Genomic DNA, 24,508 nt, shown 5'->3' with positions numbered 1-24,508 from the left:
GGGATAAATTAGCAATTTGGGATTTGCAGATACTAACTACTATACATAAAATAGGTTAACAACAAGGATCTGCTGTATAGCTCAGGGAACTATACTCAATATCTCGAAAAATTAGAACCCGAAAAATATTTTTAAAGATGAGCACAATTCTACTCAATTTTAAAATTCAGTCCATAGCTTAAATAAATTATTATTATAGTAGGAAGTATTCACTTCTTGAGATCTGGTCACAGCAAACCTTTATTTCCCTCTTCTCATATTAGTGAAGAATAACACCACAGAGAGTGTTTATTACTGTGTACAAGTGACATAAAAGGACTCTAATTTTTAAATTTACAATTGGTACTCATTCCATTATTTTGACTCTGGCAAGCCATAAACTGGCAGATAATTCCAACCTGTCCCTTACTGAATATTTTTGGACCTACTCTCTTAATCCCCTATATTTTCCATTCAAAAATAGAAATAATGAGTCCTAAAGTTCCAATAAAGTTTCCAAAATGAAAGGTGAGCCTCCTTTTCTATATAGACTAAAAAAATTTAAAGTATTTAATCACTTTGTAACTTGAGAAAATGAGATTAAATAATAAAGGCTCCAAGTTGTATTCTAAACAGCCAGTTATCCTATTAATTGTTGTATATGTCAAACAAAACAACTTCCCCATCACAAATGAGTGATAAAGGGATAAAGACCATTAACTGAGTAAAAAAGCCTTTCTTAATCAAATATAATGATTTCTGACTTAAAGTACAGGGAAGGTAGCTGGAACAAGGTACAGTATTTAGAGCTGTGCTGTTCAATACAGAATAGTGTACACTGTGGCCTGCAGTATGGTGTGCAGTGGCTGCACCAGTACACTGGCCATGTAAATTTAAAGTTCAGTTCCTCATTCACATTAGCCACATTTCAAGCGTGTGATACCAACCCATAGCTAACGGCTACCATATTGGACATTTCCACACAGCACATCTTTCCATTGGACACCTTTGATTTAGAAAGCAAGCTGGGGGCAGGCAGTAGTTCTTAAGGTAAAAGCTACATCTTAAATTCAATGGAACTTGGTATTCTGAAGTGAAGGAAATGACCCAATGCTAAAGATTAAGATTTGGAACTTTGAAAACCAGAGATTTTTCATAAATAAACACATACACACACACACAGCCCTAAAGCAAAAACTAAAGGTCAGTCAGTCTTATTATCCGATCTACTCTCAGTTCACACGAGAGTCACCCCAAAGATCTTGTAGCAGCAGAATTCAATCTGCCTCCATTTCTAAGAAAAGTCTTCGAGCCAAGATGTACTTTTTCTTTGCCTAGTTATTCTCCATTTATGTGAAGGATTTAATCCTAAAGACATAAATTTCAAGACTTTAGACTGGAAAATGACTTGAGCATCACACTCCAGCAGTGCTTATTCTGGACTTACAAAATGCTGCTATAATAAAAATGGACTTGGAACATTGACACCAAGAGCACTAATCACCATATGGACTAATGATTGGAGTGGATTCACTGAAGTTACTGACTTGGCCATGTACATGGTTTAAGGCCATTTAAGAGACAACTTAGAGGCTAGGTATCTATAAAAGTGCTCTCATAGCATCTGTGGTTATTATGCAAGTATATATTTAGAGATCGTTGACCCCCAAAGACCACAAAAGTTTCTTCGGAGCCATCACAGTTAACGATGCATTTATCTGTAGGAAAAATTCCAGCATTGCCAGGCAGTCAATGGTGTCAACATTGAAATGGACGTTCTGCTTTTATGAAGGTTCTTGATGCTACAGATGGGAATGGCTTCTTTAGTGCTGCTTGATCTAATCATATCAAACCTCACTAAGAGAGTCCTCAGTTTATGGATCACTAGCGATATTGATCAGCACAGCTCCTCTGGAACCATCATCATTTATCATGTCACTATTGCTCCTGCTGTAACCCATTGTATTTTAAGTTGCCACAGTAGTAGAGGAGCCTGGGCTTCAGGTGAAAAAAAAATCTAATTTTTCTTCCATACTCTCCCCTTTCAGACAATATGCCAATGCATTATGACATTTCATTGTAAGCAATGGAACCCATTTAAGATGATCAATACAAAATAAATCCTAAAACACTTTTCTCTGGTTTTTCCCAGTCCAATAATTTTTAAGTTGTCCAAATGACCTTTCCATTTCCATTTAAACTCTATATGAATGATCCATACAGATGTTTCTTGGGATTTTTCAGGGACACCACTTTCCAAAATTAAAAACAATCCATCTGTCTCCCATGGCATTCTGACATTTCACACACAATCATGTTCTGAAGCCAGTATCAGCCACAGGTCTTTGGAAGGTGGATTTTTTTTTTTTTTTGAAGTATAGTCAGTTTACAATGTTGTGTCAATTTCTGGTGTACAGTGTAATGTTTCAGTCATATATATACATACATATATTCCTTTTCATATTCTTTTTCATTATAGTTTACTACAAGATACTGAATATAGTTCCTTGTGTTATATGGTAGAAACTTGTTGTTTATCTATTTTATATATAGTAGTTAGTATCTGCAAGTCTCAAACTCCTAATTTATCCCTTCCTACCCCTGGAAGGTGGATTTTTACTGTTAGAATCTTTTGTAGGGACATTAAGAAAGAGGAGATCACCACCAGGCAAAGTTTTCTCCCTATACTATACAATACATACTATACAATGTCTGATACCAGAACTCAGAATATTACATAATATTCTATGCTTCTAATACCTTCAGGGCTGGCAGGTAAGGACAGAAAAAGGGCCACAGTAATTGGCTAGAAATTCAGTTGTACAGTCACCACCATCACCATCATTACTATTGGCAGGGCAGTTACTGACCGCACGCCAAGTTCACTGGTACAGCAGGATGCAAACAACGTTAAGAATGGAATATGTAAATCATCGTCCTTATGAAATAAGTGCATTGGATTATTATTTTATTTACATAGGTATTTTCTTCTATTAATCCTCTCCCCCAAAGTAAGATGCATGTTCCTTAAGTACTGTAATCATATATCCTATTACTATTTACTGTTTAACTCCACTGAGACTAATACAGTAGATTTAACCCAGTGGACTTATTTCTATTTCTTATGTGGAACTGGGATAATATTTTATAAATTATTAATGTGCCTTTCTGAATACATTCACCTTAGCTAGCCTAAGCATCCTTCTGCCTAGGAGGAAGGTTTCTGGCTCAGTACAGAAGGAATGAAAAAAAAAAAAACAAAACCTAAGTAATATTCAACTTCTGTAACTCAAAAATAGGATTTTGCAGAAAGACTATAGCCTTGCAAGCCTGCTACTATATCCAGAGAGGATTTTATACATTTCTCAAGTCCTTCATTGTATATACCAAGAGCCAAGCTTCCACCATGACAGTGAGGAAGTAGAAGGGAAACACAAGAAGATTTTTATTTAATTAAAAAAATTAAAATTAAAAAACATTCCTTACAAGACTGGAAAGGCTTGTGAAGAAAATAAAAAGAGGAGCAAAGAGGAAAGATTTTCCTCTATTGAGGCTTTAGCCTGGAGAGAGGGAAGTGCATGAAATAAATGGGGCATCAAAGAGCAGAGGAGGCCTCCTACCCACTCCCTTTGAACCTGGGAAGATGATGGCTTTTGGGGCTGCATTGTATCAACTTGGGGCACAGCTCCATCAAAGTAAACTCAAGTGCAAGTTTCAAGGCTTTCCTTTGGGGATGAGGTCCCCAAAGCCACACTCCCCTCCTTATGAACTATTATCATTGTAGAAAAAAAAATGCAAAAGGGACAAATTATCTGAGAAACTGGGCTTTTTTTATCAACAGACTGATCACTCCTTCTCACCTGAAAAGAGCTCATGCTTTAAGCACTGGTCACCAGACAAAAATCATTTAATAAGTATCTATTTCGCTAATTCTTTAAGGCAGAGGTAATGATCCCCCTCACTGGCCTATCCCTCTCCAGACATGTAAATTTGAATTTGAATAGCTTTCAGTGAAACCTGAACCTCCCATTTAGCTACTGACCTCACTGCTTCTCATACTGTCATACCTGGTTCAGTGAGCTTATTTATGTTACTTGCCTTGACCATATAAACAATAATGACAGTATGCTTTAAAATTTTAAGATAATTTAGGTCTGTTTCTTTCTGCTGAATTTACACATTGGGAAGAAGGAACTCACAAATTAAGAGGTTTTTAAAATTAGATGAACATCAGATTTCTTGGACAGGACACAAAATGCATAAACCGTAAAAGAAAAAAAGGATAAATTGGACTTCATCAAAATTAAATGTCCCTGTTTATCAAAGGCCTTCATTGAAAAATGAATAAAGAAGCCACAAACAGGGAGAAAATATTCACAGAGCATACATTTGATAAATGACTTGTATCCACAATATACGAAGAAAGTCTGTGAGAACCAACAATTAAAGGACGAACTACTCATTTTTCAAATGGACTGTACAACTGGACAGATATGTCACAAAAAGAAATAACTGAATGGTATGTTATGCTGTATCAGGAAAATGCTAATTAAATCCAAAATGAGATACCCATTCACGCCTACAAAATTGGTTAAAATCAAAAAGACTACAAAAACAAACGTTGGTAAGGATGTGGAGCATTTCTGTGAGTACAAAGTGATACAAAATAGTGCAACCACCGTGCAGAACTGATTGGCAGTTTCTTAAAAAGTTAAATATATACCCACCCAGCAATTTCTCACCTAGGTATTTACCCAAGATAAACAGAGCATATGTCCAAAAGTGACTTATACAAGAATTTTTATGGCAGCCTTACTCACATAGCCAAAATCTAGAAAAATGATCAAATAGTTATCAATAGGAAAATAGATAATCAGATTGCGGTATATTCATACAATGGAATAATACTCAGGAATAAAAAAGAAATGTATTACTGAAACACACAACATAAACTCAAAAACATTGTGCTAAGTGAAAGAAGCCAGACACAAAAGAATACCTACTGTGTTATTCCAAAGTATAGGCAAACTTATTTAATCTATCAGGTAAGAAATCAGAGCAGAGTTGTGGAGGATGGGGTGGAAAACAGACACGAAGGGGCTCAGGGAACTTTCTGGGGGAATGGTAATGTTCTATATCTGCTTTTTAGATAGCAGATACACAGTAATCAAAACTTACCAAACTAAGCACTCAAGATTTACACATTCAATTGCATGTTGTTTGTGTCTCAATGAAAATATATTTTTATAGATTGACATAGTTCCGTAGGAATAATAATCATTTTGAGAGATAAAACTTAGTCATCCTGAAAAAGATTTTTTAATTATTATTTTCTCATGATTATGAAAATAATGCAGACATAAATAATTCCAACAATATAAAAACGAACTAAGTGGGAAGCGAAGGCTCTGTGTAAGTGGCAAAGTGTAAGAGATGGAGTGACAAGGATGTCCATTCTGTGCACTTGGTCATTTTTTTAATGGTATCAGGAAAGTCATTTCAAAAATATTTTGATTTGCTTTAAAACCAGAATATATTAATGGTTTTGTTAATAAGTTATTCTTAAAGATTACTTTTTTAATAATTTCATTTTGGAGGATTACATTAAATTAGAAAGATTTATTTCATCAAAAAGGGTATCAATACAGAATAGCAATCTTTTATTCTATAAAAAGTTAATATGGGGAGCATACACGCAACAACTGAGTACAGCTCATGGAATAAAGCAAGTTTATGAAACTAAAGTTTCTCATAGTTGTTGCAAAATTTACCGACTTGAAGTACATGAGAAACAGTAGTAAAATGAATAAATAATTTGAAATGATAGGTGCTTGCAACTTAGCTCTGGCAATACCCTCCAATTAAATGGAGCCCATAGGGATTCTATAAACCTTTGGCAACAATGACAACAACATAGACGTCAACGGAAGAGAACAGCCAGAGAAGCCTGGATGGAGAAAGTGCAATTTAGGAAGAAGGTGGTGAGTCCAGATGATGGGATTAGGTGAAACAGACATGATTTTGCTCTTGGGGTTATCAGGAGGGTGTGGGAGCCTAACTATCCTACAAACAGAATACTTAAAATACCTATATTGTACGTACGGATGGATATAACTATGAATGAAATTAGGCTAGAATGCTATCCATATTGCACTAATCAACTAATTCATTAACATTTCCCTTTTCTGTCCAAAGAATTAACAAGTGAACCCTAAACAGTTATTGTCTATAATAGAAACACCTTAATCCATCTGATGACCCCACCACTGTCCCGCAAATAGTAAACACTATCTGACTGGGTTAGTTTTCCAAACTCATCCACTCGACCACTATCCACCACCACAAATCAAAAGGAGTAAAGAATTCATTTTCATAAATAAATATTAATGGTAAACTTCAGGAAAATTTGCTAAGAGATTTGGTAAAGTCATATCTATGCATTTTCTAACAGAAAAACATTAAATGGGCTAAAACTTCAGACAAGTCCGAATTTGGAGATTTTTGCTTATGATTGCATGTCAGTAATAATATACGTACATATAAAAAAGATAACCAACCAGTGTTAGTACCTGGTGATATTAAACAGAATGATATAAAGGCAAGTATTATCTTCTTTCAATCTTTTTTAGCATGCTGTTAAATTTCCACTTTCCACTAGTAATTTGTTTATTTACAGCTACAGCTATAGATAGATTTAAACTATAGCTCCAAAGATGCTAGTCCTTTCAAAATCAAAATGTCAAAAAGCTTAGTGGTCTGTCTGGAGGAGGGAATGGTGGCTGACTAACATTTATTATAAACCCCATTCCTCCTACAGAGGGATGACGTGCCATGTGCAAAACAGCCTACTTCAGTTTCAAATGTTGGCAGCAACCTGTGCCAGTGAGACCCAGTCCCAGGGCCAGCAGTACTCAGGTCTCCTCATGCATCACACACTGACAGCTGAATCTGTTTGTGGCATCTAATGCCACATCTTGTTCTTTCTCAATACCTACAATGCCGCAAGGACAGATTTTGCCCTTCAAAAGCATTTCATCTTTTGTTTGAAAGTGCATTCCACTCTACTTTCCCTAATTAAAAATATCTCTCTGCAGCAAGAATGTAGAACATTAATACCAACACTTCCCATTGTCCTCTGTCATATTTTTATATATTTATTTTATAAATTCTTTCCATTTAATCCACTGAAATATAAATGTATGCGCTGTCTAATGGTCATCAATATCAACAGAGCCTCCAATGTACTATTTTTCTTTGAATGGAGAGCCTTGTACCTGAAATTCTAGATCTCAATTTAATGATATGAAATTTTCCTTCTGTGGAGTTGTATCTCAACATGCACCGTTGGAAAAAAATTCAACAAATTATACTTTCCTTACCTACTTCTACTAAGATAGTGGGGGTGGGGGGCTCCAATAGCTCCCAGTGGCACATATGTGTTGCATGGTTACATAATAACTTCAGAAAGTCTAAAATGAGATAATTTTGCACTTGCGCCTCTATTCAGTGTTTTTCCCGTGAGAGAAAAGCTTTGTTACACACAGATGGCTAGCTACCATTCAAACGTTCCCTCTAGTTTCTTCCTGACGCAGCTAAGATAGTGTTTACTTAAAACCCAGCTCTTTTCTAGTCTGATGCCTGTGTAATTAACATCAGTCCCGGAGAGTTTTAGAAATAAGACTGAGCCTGCAACTTTCCACAGGCCCTCTGTCCTTTCCCCAACTTTGCCCTCTGACTTTACTAATTTGCTGACCAAAATAACAAAAAGTAATCATCCATTAAATAGGTAGGTTCTCCCCACTCAACAGTTTCCTCCCTGGTCAATGATTCACAGAGTGAACACTCATTTTTTTCCGTTAGTCTCTGAAACATGTTCTAATTTGGAAGTGTGTTATCAAAGAACAATTTAAATTACACTACTTTCACTGGAAATGCAACTCTATTATTAAAAAGCAGACCCATGGCAGCAAAGGGATGAAATGCACTATGAGATGCTTTGTTGCAGAGAGGCGTCTATGATAAGGATAATGAAATTTTTGTAGCAACTTTAAAAAACTGACCTCTGCATCAGAGTCAGGGTTTTCAAGGTGAGTGGCAATAAATACACATCTATTCTGTGTTCTTTTCTTTCCCTTTATGGGCCTGATTTCCTTCAAATTCCCATACTGCAACTTCATACTCCAACTCAAGTGCTTATATCCAATTCATTTCAATCTCAAATAACTCTTAATTTTAACCCATAATTGCCTTATAAAAAATAAAACTTAGTTTTTTGCAGATACAAACAACTAAATATAAAATAAGAACAAAGTCCTAATGTATATATAGCACAGGGAACTACATTCAATATCTTGTAATAACCTATAATAAGAAAGAATATTAAAATATATATATATATAACTTAATCACTATGAAGCACCCCAGAAACTAATACAACATTGTAAATCGACTATATTTCAATAGAACACATAAAATATAATAAAATACAAAAAGCATAACTTAAAACAATGTTCTATCTCATCAGGATAATTGTTCATCATAGAATTAGTGATGAACTTCAGGAAGAATTTGGTAAAGGATATGGAAGAGGTAACTCAGATTTGAGTTAGAAATGTTAAAAGTCCAATTAAAATGAGTTCCAATTTCTGACCCCTGAATTTTAAGTTAAAGAAATTTGGCAAAGTTACATTAGTGTTCTTTCCTTCAGAATCATAATAAAATATATAGTGTCCTAAACCTCCAGACAAGCCCAAGTTTGGATTCTATGAACTCAGATTTGGATTCAATAATCCCTTCTTTGGGATATTTTAAAGCATTTCTCCCTTTTACTTAGGGCATGATATTTCCTCTCCTGTAGTGAAAAATCTTTTTCATTTGAAAGGCAAAAACAGAAAGCCTCGAGTCGCAGTGCCTTATAAGATATTTGAATTAAATTATCTATTAAGTATCTATATAAGTTCACTCTGAACATCAGGGGATAGAAAGTTTTAACAAAAACAATAACACTAATACTTATATTTCAACAAATTTTTGAAAATGTCTCAGAAGGAAGAAAAAATGTATGAATGATAGTATCATAAAATAAACTGCCTCTCAGGAGTCCTCATACTTTAAATAAATCTGTATTTACAGTATAATTAGCAATTTGATAAAATGTAGTAAGAATACACCAAAGCATATCAGTGTACATGTTCTTCTCCAAAAATCAACAGGCTCTCAGGAAGCATCCAGAAGCAGTCAGTTACTAGGAGCACTGCCTCTCATTGGTAGCATAGAGCAACCATTTTTATGTGCCTTTTTTATTTTGTTTTTAACAATCTGTCAGTCTCCAGGAAGATCTCTGCTCGGTTACAGGAATATGTCAACACACACAACTCAGAGTGAGGATGTTCGGCTCCCAATTACCGCTGAAAATTTAAATAAGTTCTAAAAATATAGGTTAAGTTCCGCTCTGAAATATTTAATCTATTTGGCACTTATTCTGGGACATTTAATGGTCCTTCAGTACAACGTGTTAGACTGTAGGAACATAGAATTAGACATACTGCTTGCCTAGGGGATTCTCCATTTAAATAGACAAGCAAAATAGATTAAACACTAAAACACCAGTGTATGGAAGAAATAAAGTGGATCACTGCCATTAAAAATGAATATTTATAACACAGATACAGAATGCAGAGCACAGTAGTAAATGGCAGGCTATCTCTCAGTAGCAAACTTCAGAGTACTAGAACAATCCAAGATGCTTTTTAAAAGGGAACTGTTTTGAAGAGAGTGTTAAGGATTGTCAGACAGATGACAAGAGGATGTGCTAGCCATCTGTGGTTACAATAGAAAGAAAAGTTAAAAAAAAAAAAAGCTAGGAAGAAATCTTTGCGACTGAATGGTATGTTCCTTACCTTGATTGTGGTAATTGTTTCACAACGGTATACATATGTCAAAACTTGTTAAATTTTACCTTTAAAGGAGTGCAGTTTATATTATGTTAATTATGCCCTTATAGAACTAATACCAATGTTAGCAGCCAAAAAAAAAGTTAATTAAAAGGAAAAAAATAATAATTTACTTTCAGTTGGAACTAAAGTAACTTTAGAAATAATTTCATCTAATCATCACTCCACCGCATTGAAACATTTTCCCTGAAATAGGTCATTTAATCTCTATATGAGTATTATCAGAAGTGTGTGTATTGGATGGATGGATGGATGGATAAACAGATGAATGGATGGTTGGATGGATGGATGGATGGATGGATGGATGGATGGATGGAAAGACAAATATGACTTAAAATAAGCCTCTTAATTTTTGGAATTATTTGTTGAAAATGGTTTTATTACATCAACTCAAAAAGTGCCTCTTCCCAACTTTCTTTCCTAGTTTTGCCCCTGTAACAGTGCTGCCCAGTAGAAGAAGCATGAGAGCCACAAATGTGAGTCACACAAACAATTTTAAGTTTCTATGAGCCATGTTGAAAAAGTAAAAGAAACAGATGATTTTAATTTTAATAATACATCTATTTTACCAAATATGTTCAAAATATTATCTCAACATATAATCAACATCAAAATATTGAGACTTTACATTCGTTTTATTAGATTGCCTTCAGAACCCCATGTATATTTTTATACTTACATTGTATCTCAAGTCTGTACCAGGCACATTTCAAGTATTCAAGAGCCACGTGTGGCCAGTGGCTGCTATACTGGAGAGCTTACTTTTAGTCAACGGTTCACAAATTTGGCTGAATATGAGAATCACTATAACTATAATTTTTCAAAATACAGGATTCATCCCCTCCCCCAGAGATAACGAATTTAGTTGAGGAAAGCCGGAGAGTCGCTTTAACAAGGTAGTCAATTAACCTCTGATCATTAGGCTGACATTTGGGAATCACTCCTCAAGAAAAACACAAAACAAACCTTAGAAGTCCCTCAGTATGGAACTGTCCTTCCAGTATCTAAAACATAGGGTCATGGCTCCTCTGTCTTTTACTCTCCAGGCTAAAAATTCCAAGTTCTTTCAGCTACTCCTCACGTGACAGGGTTTCCAGCCCTTCCAACCCTCTAGCTGCTGGGCTCTGGACACATTCCAGTTTGTTTGGTTTACTTGCAACAGCGAAGTACCACAGCACAGATAATCCAAATTAATCCTATCTGCCTGTGAAATCTTTCTTAATACGTTCATATGAATCTGAGGGTCTCTGCTAAGTGGAGAATTCACAAGACTTCAAACTAAAATTTTAAACCTTCATGGTCAAAAGCATTCAGGATCTCCACGTTCCTCAAGACATGGCTGTTTCCTCGGAGGCACGCTGCATCTTAGGGTGGAGAAGAGCCCTCTCAGTACAACGCAGAGCTCCGAGTGAAGCACAACTACCTTTTTACCCAAGACTCTCAACACTCTTACCTTTTCTTATAAGCAGAGAAGAAAATAGATGTTTTGATTTGGAAAAAGAGCTCTTCAGCCTTCTTGAAAGTTACATAAGTATAAAACATAATAATGTCACCAAAAAGAAAAAAAAATTTGCCGTGACCAAGCAGGCCCAATTCAATGCCACAAATATTCACTGACAGTTGTTTTGCTGAGCACATTATGAGTGTCACCACAATAGGCCAGGAGGCCACAAGAAGGAACAAGGCAGAGTCCCAGGCCTCGTGGAGATCACACTCTAGTCGGCAAGACAAGTAGATTCATGTGGCAAATATTTAAGGACTTCTTAATGTACACTAAACACTTGGGTTATAGATCGGTAAATAAAATACTCAAAAAGCCCTGCCCTTATAGAGCTTCCTTTTTAGAGGGAAGAGAGAAAATAAACCATTCAAATGATAAATAAGTGAATGACATGGCATGTTAGCTGATAAACATTGTAGCAACTAACAGATCAGAATAAGGGGTCTCAAGAATACCTGTGTGGGGGAAGACAAGCTGAAATCTTACGCAGTAGTCAAAGTAGACCTGATTCACAAATTAATATCTGAGAACACATCTGTCAAAAGTAAGGAGGAAAACATGTAGACATCCGGAGGATTAGGATTCCAGACCAGATAAACAGCCAGTGCAAAGGCCCTGAGTCAGAAGAGTACCAGCCTATTTAAGCAGCAAGGAGGCCAGTGGAGTTAAAGCCAAGTGAGCAAAGGCTTATTTAAGCAGCAAATCAGGCCAGAAAAGTAATGGGGTAGGGGGGAATGTTCATGGAGGTCTTTGTAGGGCATAATAATAACTTTATCCTTCACTCTGAGTGGAATGGGGAACCACTGAATGTCTGGGACAAAGCAGTGACATATGTATTATGTTTTAAAAGGATCACTCTGGCAACTATGTTGAGAACAGACTGCAGGGAAGCAAAGTGTAAGCTGGAAGACCGCTTAGGAGGCGACTGCAGTAATCCAGGTAAAAGATGGCGGTGGCTTGGATCAAGAAGGTAGCATAAGGAGAACGTAAAAGAAGTCAGAGGCTTTTATATTAAAAAAAAATTAGCTATAACACAGTGAGGTGGTTATTTTAGTAGAGAAGGCTAAGACAGCACAGAGGAAGAAACAGGATCTGTAGCCAAAGTGGCAATTTAGCTGAGTCCTGCATAATAGGTAAAAGTTCACCGGGAAAAAGAAATGGAGGAGAATAATCCAGAAAAGGGAACTGGGGCAGAGCTGCTAGTGGCCAGGAGAAATACAGGGCATGATCCTTTCGATGGGAAACTTATAGTCTCAACAGGGAGATAGACAGTAAATCACTTAAGACCAGAGTACTGGGTGCCACTGAAACAAAAATTGGCATCGGGACTATAGAGAAAAACAGTAATGCCAGTAAGATATTCAAGAGGAGCCAAAGAAGTAGCAGGAAACGTAGGTGAAGTGACTCTAATTCATCAAGGACCCACAGAGCCACTTCAACAGTTCTGTCAACATTACTCTGGCCCCTAAACCACCATTCAGTGAAATCTCATCCTTTATCACCAGCTCCCACCAACAAACTAAACTGGGACCTTGGCCAAGGAACGCCAAGGTCACCCAGACAGAGCTAGGTAAAACAACTCTGTTATTCCTCAGAACTGCTAGCACTTCTCCCCTACAAAATATAACTGAAAATCGAAGCTACACTTTCAATGCACATTTTAAGTAATGTGTGTTGGGGTGACTACAGAGGAGCTACCCTCTGAATCTTCTTTTGCTGTTTTTCTCTATGTTCCCATTTCAGAAGAGTGGTACAACACAGCAGATTAGAACCCCTTCCTCTCCAGATTGGCTCTCTGTTCTCATTCCTTTCTACCAAAATCACATATCCTCCTCTATCCAAAAAAGCCAAAACAGCAAAATCAGAACCAGAGATGCTCCAGGGTCAGTATCTCCCCAACTCCAGCTTACCTTCACCTGGCCTCCCTGCATCACGCAAAAGTCACCTTACCTTAGCTCCCCCATGAAATCCAGCATTGCTACCAGGGAGCTCCTAAAACAATCCAAGGGAGCATTACCTGCTGCCAACCTAATTCCAAAATAAAGACAGTATTTAACAAGTACTGAGTGCTTAGGAAATGTCATACAGTTTTATCTGTATCATCTACACATCAGCTCTAAGAAATAGTACTGTTATTACCTCAGTTGAAGCAGAGATAAGTTGAGTAACAAGTTCAAGTTCACACAACTAGTGAATAAAGGAGCCAAAATTCAAACCCAAAATATCCAGCTCTGGAGTCCGTGTTCCTAACTACTACTGCACGTCAATATGAACTTGGAATTGCCACCATCATTTCTTCCCTTTGTTAAGACAAGTAGACTGTGATCTTCCGAGCACTGGTTTGTTGTCCTTATTCTAAAATCATCTCTTTGAAGGAAGAGACCCATGGTTGCTTGGATTCTCTGCCCCTTCCCCAGAATGAAGACTGTCAGCAGAGATGCCATCAAGAACAACTCAGCAAATACTTGTCCAAGGGCCCACATCCAAGTCCTGGCAGCGGGCATAATGGGAAAGGGAAGAGTTATGCTCCACTTTCCTTCCCAACAGCTCTCTCCCTAATTCTTTTTAATTACAGTGGTCCATACCTGAGTTTCAACAAATGTGAAGCAAAAGCTACCATATCAAAAATGTCCTCTAATAAAACTGTTTACTTATAAAATGAACTTCCACATACAACTGGCACCTATTTCTTCCATGTCAATTCTAAACTGAAATCCAGCAAAAGATGAACATTTTCATGAAGTCAATAAAAACAGTGTAAGAGGACTGCTCAAATGACACACAAAAGCACTAACTTACGATGACCTGACACAGGTAGGTAAATTTGTTAAGTGAAAAATAAAAATCTGACTAGAATGATAAATACCTCAAAATGAATGATTTCTCATTAAATTTTTGCAAAAACAAACACACAAACAAACAAAAAACCTCAATACTTGATTTTCTTCTACTTGTTCTTATAATTGGCTCATAGTTAAATGATTATGTATATTTTACCAAATATAGACTAGGACATATCATTTTCATAGTTTCTAGCTTCTTTAAGATAAAGTCCCAAATTTTCTTTAGCACTATTAACAATTAGATTTTGGTTTCTGCTTTACCTCCTGTAATAATTTACATAGATATCTTCCTTCTTCCATTATACAGTATGTCCTATCCTTATACATAGAAGCAATGCAATAAATACTTGTTACATTGAATGAAAGTAAAATGAACAGGAGACATATCACACCATAAGACCTTCATACCTAATGCCTAGGTTATCAGTTAGCATATGGACAGATAATTATCTGAATGATGGTCAGGTCATAACAAGAACTCAAAAAAGGATAGGTGTCTGCAAGAGTAGGGTCTGGGGCCAGCACGAGGAGAGTGAGCCAGTGAGAGATGGAAGAAAGCCAAAGAAAGACAGGGCCTTCACTTCAGCCATTATGCAGGGGGGACTTCAGCCATGACATTCAAATTTATCCACTTGTCAGAGCCTGTCAAGATTGCTCCGCTCCTCCCAAATCAAACCTAGCTGGCCTCCTACAGAGATCCCTGGCACATTTGGTAGACTTTTACTTAAGCTTGCCCCGTCCGTGGTTATGACTGCCACACTCGCTGGGTGCCAAACTCCATGCTAAGTGCTATCCATTCTACTTTCAAAGTATGCATACTTTTCAACTTTCCCCCCACCCCAACCTCTGGATTAACCTTTCACAGGGAGGAAGGGTATATTTTGAAAAAAGAAATATAATTTTTAGAAAAACCCACCTCTTGGTTTTACTCTGTTTTCAGAATGAGTGCATAGCTAAATGATGGTGACAATCCCTTAAAGACTCAGCATTTAATACGAACTCTGACTTTACACTTAAAAAATGTTTAAGCCCAAAAAGACTAAGATAACTTTTAACTGGCTAGTTCCCATTTCCAGCCACTGTACAAATATATCCTCATGCATAGATGAGGGAGGGCTCAAAAGAAAGTTTAATTCAGTTACAAAGTAAATTAACATTAATGTTTGACATACACATCAGTTTCCTATTGCTGCTATAACAAATCACTTACAGACTTAATGGCTAAATCAACGCAAATTTATTATTTCCCAGTTCCAGAGGTTCAGAAGTCCAAAATGAATCTTACTGAGCTAAAATCAAGTGTCTGTGAGGTTGTGTTCCTCTGGGAGGTTCTAGGGGAAAATTCATTTCCTCGCTTTTTATTGCTTCTAGAAGCTTCCCTATTCCTTGGCTCATGACCCACTCCCAACCTCAAAGTCAGCAATGACCAACTAAGCCTTTCTCACATTGTACCACACTGACACTGACCCTTCCACATCCGTCCTCCATACTTAGAGGAGTGCCGTGACCGTGGCCCAAGGCACTGTTCCGGGGAAAGCCACCCCCAGAGCCCTGTGAGCAACCCCCTGAGTAATTCCTTGAGGCATATCCAGATAATCCAGAATAATCTCCACATTTTAAAGTCCACTGATTAGTCACTTTCAGTTCCTTCAGCAACTTTAATCTCCCCCTTACCATGTAACATAACATAAACATAGGTTCTGAAGATTAAGTATGTGGGCAGTTGGAAGACCATTATTCAGCCTACCACAATCTGTCCTTCAACAAGACTCATATCCATCCCACAGGCTAACACATTTACTCTATCCTAAAGTCCCCGAAAGTCTCAAACCATTAGGATATTGACCCAAAGTTTAAAATCTGGCTAAATCTTACCAATTCAAGAGCCCCCAGATTTTACCATCTAAATCAGGTCTAACTGAGACTTTGGGTATAATTCATCCTGAGGCACAATTCCTCTCAACTATGAACCAGTAAAACTCACGAAATACAAGTCATCTGCTCCCAAAATACAATGGTGGAATAGACATAGGATAACAGTTATAGACATTCCCGTTCACAAAGGCAGAAAATGCAAGTTAAAGAAATCAGACACCAGAACCATGCGATTTTGAAATCCAGTCAGGCAAACTGCATTTGGTTTCAAGTTCTGGGAATAATCATCTGTGATTCTTGGCACCACCCTCTGGGTTCTAAACTCTGCCTTCTGATCTGTCAGTTCTGTCCATGAAAGGTGCCTCACATTTGCAGCTGAGTGGTTTAATCAGCCTGTTTCTTGCTTGTAGAATTTCCGACAACCTTTTCACTTCCCCTTTCAGGCCAATCCAGGAGTGTTATGGCTGGTATGATTTCTCAAGAACCTGTGGGTCTCCCATATGTATCATGGAGACTTACTCCTTTAGACAGGAGGCTCCTCCACAAATATTTCCTGGATAAATCCGTCTCTATTACTTGTTTCTGCTGAGATGTCTGAGGGAATCCATGCATCACATGTTCAGTTTCTTCAGAAAGCCCTCCATGGGACTGAATACTCTGACCTTACTTCTGATGCACTAGCAAAAGGTTTTTTAGCCACACCATTGGCTTTCTTTCCAGAGCAGGCGTTCCTGCTGGTGAATCTCCCAATTTTAGCACAGTTTGCAATCTGCATAGGCTAAGAATTTCTCAAATATCAAATCCTAGATCCCTTTTGTTTAACAGTTCTTCCCTCAACCTAGCTCTCTCCTCTCACATGTTACTTACTATAAGCAGCAAGAAGCAGCCAAGCTACACCTTTAAAACTTTGTATATAAATCACTTCAGCTAAATATCTAAGTTCACGTTTACCAGTTTTGTTTCCACATAACTGCAGAACAGAATTCAGCTAAGTTTTCTGCCACTGTATAACAAGGGTCCCCTTTCCTCTAGTTTCCAATAGCACATTCCTGATTTCTATCGGAACCCTCGCTAGCATTGCCGTTAATGTCCACATTCCTACAAATAGTCAGTTTGTGACAATTTAGGTATTCTCTAAGATAATTTGAATTTTCTCCACCATGCTTTTCCATCTTTTTCTGAGTCCTCACAAGTAGAATCATCAACATTCATATTTCTACTAACATTCTATTCAGGACATTCTAGCCTTTTTCAATCATGATCCTCAAAATTCTTCTAGCTTATGCCATTGCCCAATTTCAAAGCCCCTTCTACATTTTTAAGCATTCCTTACAGGAGTCTCCTAGTTCCATGTATCAAAATCTGTATTAGTCTCCTATTGCTGCTATAACAAATCACTGCAAACTTAGTGATTTAACAACACAAATTTATTATCTCACGTTTCTGGAGATCAGAAGTCCAAATTGAATATCACTAGGCTAAAATCAAGGTGTCAGCTCTGCTGTGTTCCTTCTGGACACAGTAAGCAAAAATCTGTTTTACTTCTCCAAATCCTGGAGACTGCCCACAGTCCTTTGCTCATGGTCCATTTTTAACCTTCCAAGCCAGCAATGGCAGATCTAGTCATTCTCTCTTCCCATCACCCTGACACTGACTCTGCTACCTCCCTCTTCCAGATTTAAAGGACCTTTGTGATTACATGACGCCTACCCAGATGATCCAAGGTAGGTTCCTTATCTTAAGGTCAGCTGACTTGCAACTTTAATTCCTCCTCGACATGTAACATAACATACTCTCAGCTTCCTAGGATTAGGACGTGAACATCTTTGAAGGACTTTTATTCTGCCCACCACAATAGATCTGGTAAAATGATAAATGTTCAGCTCTTCTGTATAAACATGGTCTACCGTGTAACCTGATCCATGCTTTCTTATGTGTATCATTGCCTGTCATAACGCTCATATTTCCACTATGCTGGATGTCTTCCATTTTGCTCAAAGGCACCGTGCTCATTCCAGGCCCAAGACCTTTTGCTCATGCCATTTCTTTTGCTGGTGTCACTCTTCCTTTCTAAATCCTCGCACCTCCTCTTCTCCAGACTACTCTTATTTACCCTTCAGCTATCCACTTAAATGACCCTTCACCAAAGACAATTTCACTGATCCTGTGACTCCCTAAACAAGAATATAGATTCTCATCACACCCTTAGTTCTTCATATCATTTATCTTAATAGTGACTACATTATTATCCATGGAATTGTTTAATGATGATTTTTCAGGCACTATGAAAGTAAAGTTCTAACTTCAATTTGTTACTTGCCTAACACCTAGGAGAATAAACTGCACAAAAGAAATTCTTTATAACAACATTAATTTTATAATCAAGGGTACTGAAGCTCATGGAAATTAAGTAACTTCACCACAGTCACACAACTAATGAAATTCTATTTGGGTCTATCTGGTTTCTAAGCCCATCTTTTAGTCATTGTGCTGTTCTATTCTAATGGAGCATCAATGACCATTGTCTGTAAGTCCTCAGTGACCATCATACTGAAGACAAACACTCACTGCCACTTAATATCCCTTAATGCAGTTTCCTCTGCCTTGTTGAGTCAATGGCCCACCACCAAATGCCCAATTGCATTCCTGTTTTCAAATACTGGAATAAGGGTAGATTTGTGAAGATTTGTTTTCCCTTTCAAATCTTAAAGTTCTTTAAAAAACAATTACTAAATTTATTTTCAAAGTACCAACTCAGAAAGAAAATATGCTTTGATTTTATCTGCTTCTCTTATGGGGATAAATGACATTATAAAATCCGTGAATACTTTAGACAAAAGCTTATTAAGCCAACAGATGAAAGTATATACTTTCGGAGCCTGGCCAGAAAAAGTGTTAAAACCAAAGATCTAGAAATCCTGCTAATGGCTGCTAGAAAGTCCTAGAACAATGCTTCTGTGTACTCTCATTCTTGGGCTCTCCTGTTCAAAGAGGAAAGAACATTATTATGATCATCATCTTGAAGAATATCCCCTAGATTTTAAACCAGGGTGGTAGAATTCTGTTTATAATTGCACTAGTCCTTAACATTTCAGAACTTTACAACCTTTCATAGGTTCCTTTTGATTGTCAGCATTCTGTCCTCCATTTTTTTAAAAGCATAAGTATATTTTTGTGGCTATCAGTCAGATTGTAGCTAGAAATACTTGGGAGATCTTGATACAGATTCCAAACTGTTGCCTGGTCACTTTTTTCTCTTGAAAATTATTATAATTGGCATAGACCTAAAGTCACATGTGTCAAGGGATAGTCTAGTTTAGTATCTTATTACTTCAATTTCCAAAGCAGCTATAAACCAAATTTCAACAACAAAACAATTTCAGTGATATTCATGTATGATTAGGTATGACTTTGAAATATATTTCTATTTTTTATCATACATATTTAATAAATATTACATAATTATTACACAATAATTTACCAAAAAAAAATTTAGTTTCAAAAAGTACTGAATTGCAAGCATCTTAAAAACTACTAAAGAGAAGAATGAAGTAGCCAAAAGGAGAAGCAACATTAAATGAGCAAAAATCACTGGGAAATTATACGTTGAGGTTTCTTTAATTTAAAGATAAGACACAAAAGAAGATAATTATATTACTGCAGGAGATATTTGATGGTTCAAAAATCTCTTCCATCTGTTTAGAACATATCTGACAGCACAAAGCAACTCATCGGATAGGTTTATATGAAATCTGAGAGCATCTCACAGGTTTTATAATGTGTTACTATTCCTGCTATGACATTTTACAGACTATACAAAATACCTGCAGCACCTTCAATTCACTATAAATCGAATCCATAAAATCTTCGGAGGCTGAAAGCTTTTGTCTCTCTAAAAACCATGGAATCCCAGTGAAGCAGTAGGAGTCAGAACTGACTTCTTAACAACAGTTTCCACATCCTAATAGCAAAGACCCTTCCAAGGTAATGCAGATTAAGCAGGGCCAAAGGTCCACCTGTTGTCATTTTGATGATCTAAACCTTAGAATAAGAGACACCATTAGAGCATAATAAATACATCAGTATTATATGCTTACTGAGAACACAGCAGGCAGCAAATACTTGCTGGTTGATTGGCTATATGAAATACGGCTCATAATTTGGCAGGAAATAAAACTTTACATCCTTAAATCTCATAAACTATATTTGTTAGACATTTATTATGTCCCAAGATTGGGTTTGATAACCAACAAGGAAACAACAACAATTTATCAATGTGCACTGATATGCGGTTACTATGGATAATTTATTTGCAACACAGTGCCTACCTTCAAGAACTAGCAATTTAAATAAAAATGAATACTAAACATTTCTTTTTAAAAAATTAACTGAGAAAAGATATTGTGCCTTGAGATTACTTCCTAGAAATTGTCTAATTGTCTAAACATTGGAACATAAAATGCACAGTCCTGAAGACTTCTATTTGTGACAGCTCAGACACTCTTCAGAAGAAGCCAAAAAGAACAGCAACACAATTTAAAGAACCTTTGGAAATTTTAAGGGCATTTCAACGCCATTTATCAGGAGCTTTAACTTCTGTAAAGCTTTCCAGTTACTCAAATTGTCAGTCCTGAAATAATTCCGTTTCCAGGTCACAGGAATTGAAAAATCAGAGATTAAATAAGAAGAAAAAAAAAAAAAAAAAAAAACAGAAGCTTAACCCTAACGACACTTTTATTCCACTATGTGAATTTTGCGGACAGTCTAGCCTTATTTCCTTTATTAGATTTGGTCATTGTTTTTAAAGGATTCAATATCCAAGTCACACCCCACCACCCCAACACACATACCCCCCCAAAAAAAACCTTTAAGTAAATAAAGTATTACCATAAATATTTGTCACAATAAAAACATTTAGTGGGCTCACCGTAATTAAAATAGAAAATTGTGTTTAATTTATTGTAAGAGTAAACTTGTTTTAAATAAATGCAACACATGTCAATTTCCTCCTTTTCCAACTGTAAGCTTTGGTGTTACTGTCCATGGTGACACATACTGGCTATATCATGCAACAACACCATTACAGAAACTCAAGTTTTATGCCTATTTCTTGGTGGCAAATTTGCTGAAGTGGTTTTATTTTGCATATTCAACTCTTTAGTAATTATCAGTTGCACTTTTTTTTTAAGCCACAGCACCGAAATCACCAAAGAAAAATACAGGTGGGATGGGGAGAAGATGCTTTTGTCAGCCCATCAGAGATGTCAAACCAAAGCCCACTTCTCGCTTTGCCTTCATCTGTGCTTCACCATATGTGAAACTAGTCTGTGTGTGTTTAGCTACCTTTTAGAAGCTCATATCACAGCATCTTCCCACAAACCAAGCAATTTTCAAAAGCTTTGGTAAATCAAAGCTGAAGGCTTGATGCGTTGAAATTTGCTTCTGACTATAAAACATACTTAAATATAATTTAAAATGTAGACATTCGTGCATAGTCAATGTCCACTGACTTCAAAAAAAAGTTTTAAAATCCTAAGTACACGATTAATGGTGACACCAGGTATACTTTTGAATTAACGTCTATTTTAAACACTTTCAAATTAATTTTAAGAGAATATTATTTCCTTTCTCTTGTCATTGATAGAGAAGGAAAAATCATGATCTTTCAACGAGGAATCTTGTCTCAAAGATCGTGTTTGTGATATACAGTAGATAAAACTATTGAGAGATACTAATTTTCCCACAAAGCTACCCACATAAAGAAATTCTTTCCCAATCGGGCACCATTGTATCTGAAACTTTCAGAGAGCAGCATCTTAACTAAGATTAAGCTACCCTATTTCCAACCTAAATCAATTTCACACAAACGAGGCGTTTGTGTTATAATTCATTGTTCCCTAGACTCCAAAATCAACCATCTGCCACCGGAGTTTCTGTACAGTAATTAAGGGACTATCCATTAGAACTGGCAAGAGTACAAAGTAAGAAAGAAGAGGGGGCGGGTGGCAAGAGAAACCAAGCCACTTAAAAAGAGACAGGAGGTGTGTGTGACCCCTTCACATCTCAGCTCAGACATTGTCACGCATGAGGCAATACTGAAGTTAGGAGGAGCGGCGAGGCCAGTTCCTCCTGGGGTTATTCGAACTGAAATCACACTGGGGACTGAGCACGCTTCTCATACCTTGAAAGAGAAAGGCTTTCGTCCCATTATGCAGCCCCGGGACCTGGCGCACTCCGGTCGTGGACTCCCCAAGTTCTAACTCTGTTAAGACGTCAATCTGCAGGGAGGGGTCCACACCTAGCCCCCAGACTGGAAGGAGTGGGGGAGGGAGGAGGAAAGAAAGAAGAAGCTCCATCAAAATACAAGCCTCTTCCTCCAGGGCAGCAAAGAACGGCGTCTTAGAGACAATATTGGAAACTGTCGACGAGAGGCGACTCCCTCCGCCGCCGAGAGCCTTACCTGAGATCAGCAGCCAAGCTTTAAATAGCGGAGAACCCAGTCCCATTTCCGTGACCTACTTTAAACCCCTCTCCGTGCAAAGTTCCCCTCCGCCTTCAGATCCCGGACTAGGGGTGTGACCCGCCCTGCGGTCTCCAAGACAAGCACAGAAAAAATCCAAATCCAAACCCGCCCCCTACTCCAGGCTTCCCACTCCAGACCTACTTCGGGTGGAGGAAAAGCGAGGCATCCCCAGGCAGCCGGGTCTGCCCCGAGGCGGGGGCCACCCCTTCCCCCGCCCCAGCTCTAGGGCCACTCACCTGCTCCCAGACCGAAGATCAAACAGAATGTTCTCAGTAAGACCCGAGACTCCATGGTGTGGATCTGCTCAGTCCATCGTCTCCCTCTTTAAAAATAAAAATAAAAATCGAAGAGGTTCTTGGAATCAAGCGGGAAAACAGCGTTTGTCTCTCCTGCTGCCTCTGATTTACCGATTAGTAAGATTAGTACGATTTGGTTGCCTAAGAAGAAAAAGGGAGGACCCTGAGGCATGAGAAAGAACTTAGACCCACCAATGCGCACATCATTCCCACACGCAGAGCCCAGGCGGCGGGGCACGGGCTGGAAGGGGGCCCAGAGGGAGGGGTCGGACTCGCCAGGGGCTGCTCCACCGGGGAATTAGCTCCGGAGCCGAATCAAAGCAGCCGAAGGCACGCACACCCGGAGGAAGAGCGCTGCCCCAAGGAAGCCGGGGCTGGGGCGGCCCCGCACCCGCCCGTCTTCCCCGCCGCCCGAACCTGTTGTAAAGGAAGAGACAATGGAGAGAGCGCCCGGAGACGCGCGGAGGAGAGACGGCTCCTCGGAGAGGGAGGGGCGGGCCGAGAGGCGGGGAGAGGAGGGGAAGGGAGGGAGCCCGAGGGCGAGGCCCGGCGCCCCGCGTCCCTCTCCCGCACGGGCTCCTTGGTCTCCAAACCCCGTCCAGCGAGCCCCGGAGCTGCTGCAGCCTCCGCCCTCCTCCTCCCCCCTCTGGATGACCCCGGCAACGCCAACCTCCTTTGGGATCCAAAGATCTTTTTTAAGGGTGCTAAGTTGATGGGCAGTCCTTGCCCTCACCCCTCGATTTAGGGCGCTTGTCTAGAAAGACAGACGGAGAGAGAGAAAGGACCACCCAAACGCAGAAGGCGAGGCTAAAAGGAGACGCTTTCGCCGCCCGCCTTTTAGGCAAAGGAGGGAAGCCCGGGTCCAACCGTGCAGCCCCAGGGACTGGAGAGGGGACTCCCTCTCGGGGATTTCCGGAGGAAAGCTACTGACTCAAGCTAGACTGCTGAGGTGGGGCTGGACGAAGTAGAGAGAAACTGGCGGAGATGGGCGACAAGCCTGGGAAGCCCCGGGAGCACTAGGGGAGAGGTTCCCTGCCCGGGTCGGGGCGCTGGAGAGCTTCCCTCGCGCTGAGAGCGCAGGAGAGAACTTAGCCAGGAACTGCTGGACAGCTCCGGGACCTCGCGCGCCCCCTGCCAAACACAGCGCCCAGACCTGGCTCGGATTCTCCAGGACCAGCGCACAGCAGGAGGCAAGGGCAGCACGGCCTGGGTGCCTGCCCAAAGGGAAAAGAAGAGGTAAATGGTAATTAGATAGTAGATAGATAGATAGATAGATAGATAGATAGATAGATAGATAGATAGATAGATAGATAGATAGATAGATAGACAGACAGACAGACAGGCAGGCAGGCAGATAGGCAGATAGGCAGACAGGAAGAAAGACATTAGATAGATAAGATAGATAAATGATAAATAAATAGATAAATAGATAGATATTAGATAGATAGGTAGATAGGAAAGATAGATAAGATAGGTAAGATAGAAAAGAATAGATGTCACACATGGGGAATGGGGTCCAGGAGTGAAGAAATGACCAG

The 24,508-nt window shown here is 38.6% G+C and overlaps 1 protein-coding gene across 4 annotated transcripts in view; it reads right to left on the bottom strand.

Annotated features, from left to right (window-relative positions):
* Positions 1 to 23,782, bottom strand: part of NELL2 (neural EGFL like 2) — a 288,103-nt gene extending 264,321 nt beyond the window's left edge. The window contains exons 1-3 of one of the 4 annotated variants that reach the window (XM_074374993.1): positions 23,641 to 23,782; positions 22,911 to 22,996; positions 22,333 to 22,461 (exon numbers count right to left, since the gene is read on the bottom strand). In XM_074374993.1, the coding sequence (XP_074231094.1) occupies positions 22,333 to 22,461; positions 22,911 to 22,965 (184 nt within the window). In that variant the 5' untranslated portion in view covers positions 22,966 to 22,996; positions 23,641 to 23,782. Of the gene's footprint in view, positions 1 to 22,332; positions 22,462 to 22,611; positions 22,718 to 22,910; positions 22,997 to 23,162; positions 23,605 to 23,640 lie in introns of those variants that run through there. The other 3 variants (XM_010964165.3, XM_010964166.3, XM_074374994.1) reach the window with 3 other exon arrangements.
* Positions 23,783 to 24,508: the final 726 nt, after the last annotated feature.

Source organism: Camelus bactrianus, chromosome 12, assembly GCF_048773025.1.
Source record: "Camelus bactrianus isolate YW-2024 breed Bactrian camel chromosome 12, ASM4877302v1, whole genome shotgun sequence".
In the NCBI taxonomy this organism is placed as follows: Eukaryota; Metazoa; Chordata; class Mammalia; order Artiodactyla; family Camelidae; genus Camelus; species Camelus bactrianus.
Note: the sequence above shows the minus strand (reverse complement) of the source record. Positions and strands in the feature narration are given on the sequence as shown.